The following is a 7,070-nucleotide window of genomic DNA, read 5'->3' as shown; positions in this document are numbered from 1 at the left end:
GCCTTCTTGACTGACAAATCAAGAACCAATTGAGGAACAGGACCTTAGCATCAGAACCACCCCCTTCAGGTGTTTGCCTTTAATCCCAGCTCCCAGGGGAAGCAGAGATTGGGGGGGTGTATCCCTGAGAATTTGAGGTCAGTCTGTTCTCTATAGTGACTTCTGGAAGAAGTAGAATGAAATATTTTTAAATGCCTGCCTCTGAGACGTGCATCTGTGAGATCTATTGAGTAAAGGCTTGAGACTTGGAGATATAAATATTCCAATGAGGCAGGGAGCAGCGCCGATCTTGTCAGTGTTAATATTGTGATGACGTGACACATCACACGTTGGTTCAGGCGGTGGTGAACGTGAAGACTCCCGCCGCTCTGGGTTCTGAGAGTAAGAGATGGACGAGTGCTTAGCTCTAAGACACTTCAACTGCTCTCCTAAGTCCCAAGACCCAGGGAACACTGAGGTAGAGGTGACAAGCATAGGCACTGGGAGATGTTCAGGAGGGCTGCCGAGTACCATCTTTAGGCAAAACACGACCATTGCCGTCAGGATCCCACAGCGGCTGTGACTAGCTGCCATGGGTTCCCACAGCCAGCAGGCAGTGGTCAGATGTGGTTGGAGGAGAGGTTGCGGGTCCTACTTCTCCTTCCTGACCGTACACCCAATAGTTTCAGGGAAAGGAGAAGTCATGTCTTCACTGGTATTCCCTCGGGTGACTCCCAAGTCTCCAGTGGATAGTTCCCGTCCAAGGATCACACACACATGGCACTGGTTACAGTAAATGGGTCACAAAAGGAAAAGTCATAAATCAGGGAATGAGACTGTAAGGAAGCAACGGCAGATTGATGGATGGGAGGGCGGAAAGAGAGGGTGTGGGAAGAGAGTCATCAGAATGCATCATAGTCATGTGTGAAACTGTTGAAGAGCAGCCATTGAGATAGCCCAGCAGTTAAACATCTTTGTCACCAAGCCTAACAACCTGAATTTAGTCCCTGGAGCCCATGTGGTGGAAGTAGAAGAGCCGACTTCCACAAGTTGTCCTTTGACCTTACATCAGACAGACAGACAGACAGACAGACAGACCCTTGAAAAAAAGAAGACACGTTTGTTGTTGGAGCTTGATGTACAGATCTGAGGTGACAGCAGATGTGCTTCAGAGACTTGAAGCAGTTCTGCTGCTGAGGTAGTCAAGGTGGGGCCATTGCTTTCTTTGCAATATCAGGATGAAGCTGACCAAGGGGATGGCACTGGGTACAGTCGAGGCTGGCCTTAGAAGTCCTTGCAGAGGGTCCACAATGCCACTTATGTCCCTGGGCTGTTTGCTCTGCCTACATCTGGCAGCCACTTATGTCAAAGACATTTTGCACAAGTCCAGATCCTCAGCGCTGCGTGTAGATTCCTGAAGTCTTAAACTTGTTTGGATTTATCTTGAGACAGGGTCTCACGTAGCTCAGGCTGGCTTCAAATGCCTCACGTAGCTGAAGCTGGTCTTGAACTCCTAATCTTCTGCCCTCTCGTCGCAAGTGCTGGATTTGTAGAAACATGCCAGCCCGCCTTGCTCTGGGCTTTGTTGAGCAGTTCATGCCCACCAGCTGGGCTGGTGATTCATATCTTGGGACAGGTGGCACAGAGGCCCTGCACTCCCGGGTGAAGCCCCGTCTCCATTGCACATGTTGGTTCCCCTAAGCTCCCAAATGTCACTGAACTTGAGTGGGAAGCCATTGTGAAAGCGTTTCTGAGTCCTGGAACCTTTTTGTGTTTAGAACATGAATGGCTTTGAGGAGGGTGTGGAGTTCCTGCCTGCGAACAATGCCAAGAAAGTGGAGAAGCGAGGCCCCAGGCGCTGGGTGGTGCTGGTGGCAGTGCTGTTCAGCTTCCTCTTGCTCTCCCTCCTGGCTGGCTTGCTGGTGTGGCACTTCCATTGTGAGTACAGTGGCTTTGGAAGGTGACATAGTGGTGGCCCTCCCTCTTCCCTCAGTGAGCAGGAGAGAATGGGGTCAGGGATGAGGGAGATGGCATGGGAGGAGAGGGACACGTGGGAAGGGGCCAGTACACTGTCTCTGAGCCATTTCAGGCCATGATGGTGGGTGATGGGGGCCCTGGTCAGATCTGACCCCTCTTGGCATTTGTCCCCACTTCCCAGCTGAGGGCGGCAGGGTGGGCCTGGTGGAGTCACGTGACCGTCCACCATCCATCATCATTCTTTACCTCTGGCAGACCGGAATGTGCGGGTCCAAAAGGTCTTCAATGGCCATCTGAGGATCACAAATGAGATCTTTCTGGATGCCTATGAGAATTCCACCTCCACAGAGTTTATCAGCCTGGCCAGCCAGGTGAAGGAGGCGGTGAGTCTAGCTAGTACCAGGGGAAGTCCTTTGTCCTGCCTGCCCCAGCATCCCACCACGTACAAAGGACTCATCTCATCTCTGCTCCCAGATCCCTGGGCTGGGGGTGGGGCGGGGCCTGGGAGCAGACTAGGGAAGGGGTCATTTCTCCTGTTTGGCCAGCTTTAAGCCTTGCCTTCTCTCCTCAGCTGAAGGTGCTGTACAATGAAGTCCCTGTCCTGGGTCCCTACCACAAGAAGTCGGCTGTAACCGCCTTCAGGTGCGTGCTGGAGGTTGGTGTGGTGGCACGGGCTTTGACTGTCTGGGGAGAGGGTCAGTGTGTCTGTCCTTTGTACAAGTGACTTACACTGCCTGGTCCTTCTGTCTCCAAGGCAGGGATTGATTAGGTGCCGGCTGGGCAAAGCCCACAAACACTAAATTCATAAAGACATTGATTTTCCAAATCTGGGTTTGACGTAGTCGGGGTGTCCAGGAAGGCTGTGTGCAAACTTCACTTGCTTTCATTGTTTTTCTGCGGCACTGAGGGTAGAATCCATCACCTTACCCATGTCAGGCACACTACCAACGAGCCACACTCCAGTTCCCCTGCCCTCCATATCTGAGACAGGCTTTCACTGTGTTGCCTACACTGGCCTCAAACTTGCCGTCTTGGGTGATCCTCCTGCCTCAGCCTCCTGAGTAACTGGGGCTGTGGGCTTTAGTCACTGTGCCTGGCTCCGAGTGTACACATGAGAGCTGGCCACGGGACCTTATCGATGCTAAGCACTGTGCCACTGAACAGGCACCCTCGTCCTCGAGCTGCTCAGGCTGCCCTCAGACTTGCAGTCCGCTTGGCTCAGTATCTGGAGCTGTAGGTGTGTGCTTTTATTTTTGCTTGTTGAGTTGAAGCTTCTGTAATACGGGGTAGCAGGTGGATTCTCACCCCTGTCTCAAATCGGAGCCAGAGTGGTTCTACTGAGGTGCTGTGAGCTCAAGCCTAGCCCAGGCTTCCTCCTCACTCTTAAACTTGAGCTGGCCCCAGGACACGTCTGCAGGGCTAATGTCTCTCAGAGTAGCCTGAGCTGCTGTGTGTGTGTGTGTGTGTGTGTGTGTGTGTGTGTGTGTGTGTGTGTGAGACTGTTGTATAGAGTGTAGGTCTCTGGAGCTCCCTCCCCATCTTAGGCTCTCCCCTGTTCCCTCCCCCCAGTGAAGGCAGTGTCATCGCCTACTACTGGTCAGAGTTCAGCATCCCCCCACACCTGGCAGAAGAGGTTGATCGCGCCATGGCTGTGGAGCGAATTGTCACATTGCCACCCCGAGCACGGGCACTGAAATCCTTCGTGCTGACCTCTGTGGTGGCCTTCCGTGAGTAAGGGGCAGAGACCAGGGTGGGAATGTGTGGGCCAGCCTGTAGAGGGGCGGGGCTGGGAGCGCCATACTCACAGGCCCTGGGTGTCTGGGAGGACTCTGCTTGCTGACTGACACCTTCTTTCGGGGAATAGGGAGGCAAGAGTAAAGAAACCGATTGTCTGGGTAAAATGTTTGCCTTCTTGTTCTTCAGCCATTGACCCCAGAATGCTGCAGAAGACTCAGGACAGTAAGTATCATGTTGACCTCTGATGGAGGAAAAAAGGTGTCTTGCTAGATTTCCCTTCAGCCATGGGGTCCCCAGAAGTCAGATGGTACTGATGAACAAGCATCTTTTCTTTTTCCCTTCCGGTCCGGTCCAAAGCCGACTTCCTTGTGTCTACCTGAGTTCGCAGTGATTTGCGATGTACTGGGGGTGGGCTAGGCTCGGGACGGGGCGGGCAGGGTTCACGCCTTCCTTCCTTCTTTTCCGCAGACAGCTGCAGTTTTGCCCTGCATGCCCGTGGTGTGGCGGTGACACGCTTCACTACCCCTGGCTTCCCCAACAGTCCCTACCCGGCGCATGCCCGCTGCCAGTGGGTCCTTCGGGGGGACGCCGACTCTGTGCTGAGCCTCACCTTCCGAAGCTTTGATGTCGCTCCCTGTGATGAACATGGCAGTGACCTGGTCACCGTCTATGATAGCCTGAGCCCCATGGAGCCCCACGCTGTGGTGCGGTGAGTGTCCTGGAGAGCAGGGGAGGCGCTGGCTAAGGAAGCCTGGCCCTTGCTGGGATGAACCATTTGAACGGATTGTGGTATAGGTTTGGGATATAGTTGGTGACATTTGGCCACAGGCCACTGTGAAATAGACGGCGGAAGGCAGGCATGGTACGCATCGGCGTGAGCTCCAGAGAGTGGGCAAGGAGATCCTTGGCTTTGTCAGTAAGAAGGCTGATGTACACCCAGCAGAGAAAAGGCGGGGTTACGGTAAAGCGGGTATACCGGACCTGCAGTTCAGGAGACCGTTCCCACAGAAAGGGGTTGTTATGGTTCCCAAGCCGACGGGACACGGTACAGCATAGCTCAGCACAGCTCACCTCTGCACAAGGAGCAGCACCGGCAGCTCCAGGTCGGCCGGGAGGCAGAGGGAGTAAGGAAGACTGTGGAGGTTTGTTTAAGAAAGGAAGCCAACACGGGGAAACGGGGCCTCGAATCAGCTCATTGGGTTCATCTCGGCAAACTCTGAAGCCAGGGCTGCCCCTCGCTGTCTGCTACCGGGTCCCACATGTGACAGCCTGGGGGGGAGGGTTTGGGGGCTCTGACTGACTGGCAGGCATCTGAAAGGTGTTGGTAGGCAACTCTAGCTGGTAGTAGTCTGTAGGGACTGGTTGGTACCAGGAAGGCAATCTTGGCTGTCAGAGTATCAGTACTGCAGAGAATAAAGGTATCATTAATATACCTGTTGGGAGGGGTTGGGGGTAACCCAAGATGGGTGCCCCATTGTTGGGGATGGTCAGCCTCTCCTTGGTGCAGGTCAAAGCCTTCAGTCCATCTTGACTGAAACCGGGACAGAACCGTCTTTCGCCACAGCTGAACAGTCAGGACGAAGCCCTTTACTCATTTCTCTATAAACATTTTCCCATTTGTTAATTATGCGCGAGGGAAATACTCCCCTGCCCCCCAAAAGCCTAAAGCCTGGCATGCTGGTTTGAACTTGAGTCCTAGCATTCAGAAAACTGAGGCAGGAGGATTGTCTCGGCTACTTAGTGAGTTCTAGAACAGCCTGTGCTATGAGTGTGAGATCCCCTCTCTCCCTCTATCTCACACATGTGCAAAAACTAATAATGACAATAATAGTAATGATGATAATAATAAATAGTAATAATAATAATAATGAAGAAATTCCAGGAGGGGAAAAATTACAGGAGAGTGATGCTGTCTTAGTTTCTTTCGGGCCGCCATATAAGACACCCTGAGAATAGCCACTTAAGACAGGAAGGGCTTCACCTGGCACACAGTCCACCATGTGGGAAGTCACACTGGCAAGAGCTGGAGGGAGCTGGTGACATTGTACCCACAATCAAGAAGCAGAGAGTGATGAATGTCTGGTCTCTCTCCCTCCATTTGGTACACAGTCCAGGGCCCCCACCAGGAAGTGGCATCAGGGCCGTCCCTTCCCATTGACATATCTCCTTTGCAGGTCCAAAGGTCCATCTACTGGGTGATTCTGGATTTTTTTTTTTTTAAAGATTTATTTATTTATTATATGTAAGTACACTGTAGCTGTCTTCAGACACTCCAGAAGAGGGCGTCAGATCTTGTTATGGATGGTTATGAGCCACCATGTGGTTGCTGGAATTTGAACTCCAGACCTTTGGAAGAGCAGTCGGGTGCTCTTACCCACTGAGCCATCTCACCAGCCTGATTCTGGATTTTTATCAGGTTGATGACTCTAACCACCAGTGACCCTTCTTTTCTCACCTAAGATCAGTCCCTGCTAGGTTGGACCTGACTTGGTGTGTGTGCATGGTTTTAGAAGGGGTGATACTGTAGTAGCTTGTTTTGTCGGTTTTTTTTTTTTATTTGTTCTTGCTTTTGAGACAGGAGCGCTCTCTTTAGAGTGGTGGTTCTCACTCTGCAGCTTGCAGAAGGCACAAGATACACCACTGCGCTGTAGCTGCTAAAATAAGTAATATTTATTCAATTTATACCTGATAAATAATTTAGAAGAATAGAATAAAAAGAAGTAAGTTTTAGCTTGGCATGGAGATGTATGCCTTCGACTCCAGACTCAGGAGAGTGAGGCTGCAGGGTGAGAATTTGAGGCTAACCTGGGAACTACACAGAAAGACCCCGCTTCCCCCAATGGTCTTATTTTGTAGCATAAGCTAGCCTTGAACTCAAACCTTCATACCACCGTGACTCGTTTTGCTGAAGGCCTTTTCGACCTTGCCTTTGGTCTTGTGTGTTCAGGTCCAGGGTTAGGAGTGGGGTCCTCTGACCTCTCTACTTGGGAGCTAAGTTGTGTGCGAAAGGTCTGTGCTCTGTCGCTAACCCCAACTCTCCGCCCTGCAGGCTGTGCGGCACCTTCTCACCCTCCTACAACCTGACTTTCCTCTCCTCCCAGAACGTCTTCCTTGTCACGCTGATAACCAATACTGACCGGCGACATCCTGGCTTTGAGGCCACTTTCTTCCAGCTGCCCAAGATGAGAAGTAAGAATGGGCAGGGCCCATGATGGGCATACTCTTAGTCTGTAGTCTTAGAGGAATTCCTGAGCCCAGGAGGTTGGCAAACTGGCCCTTCTGTGGACAGGTTGGAAACAGACCAAAGGGCATTTTGCCTTCTTTTTTTAATTTTTTTTTTTTTTTTTTTTTTTTTTTTTTTTTTTTTTTTTTTTTTT

The 7,070-nt window shown here is 51.6% G+C and overlaps 1 protein-coding gene across 1 annotated transcript in view; it reads left to right on the top strand.

The window, feature by feature from the left end:
- The window catches only part of St14 (suppression of tumorigenicity 14), a 42,161-nt gene that overhangs the window by 22,541 nt on the left and 12,550 nt on the right, over positions 1 to 7,070 (top strand). The window contains exons 2-8 of the mRNA XM_021207148.1: positions 1,758 to 1,917; positions 2,212 to 2,339; positions 2,528 to 2,598; positions 3,526 to 3,683; positions 3,880 to 3,915; positions 4,162 to 4,402; positions 6,743 to 6,882. Of these exons, the coding sequence (XP_021062807.1) occupies positions 1,758 to 1,917; positions 2,212 to 2,339; positions 2,528 to 2,598; positions 3,526 to 3,683; positions 3,880 to 3,915; positions 4,162 to 4,402; positions 6,743 to 6,882 (934 nt within the window). The remainder of the gene's footprint in view (positions 1 to 1,757; positions 1,918 to 2,211; positions 2,340 to 2,527; positions 2,599 to 3,525; positions 3,684 to 3,879; positions 3,916 to 4,161; positions 4,403 to 6,742; positions 6,883 to 7,070) is intronic.

The sequence above is a fragment of the Mus pahari genome, chromosome 10 (assembly GCF_900095145.1).
Source record: "Mus pahari chromosome 10, PAHARI_EIJ_v1.1, whole genome shotgun sequence".
Classification (NCBI taxonomy): domain Eukaryota; kingdom Metazoa; phylum Chordata; class Mammalia; order Rodentia; family Muridae; genus Mus; species Mus pahari.
Note: the sequence above shows the minus strand (reverse complement) of the source record. Positions and strands in the feature narration are given on the sequence as shown.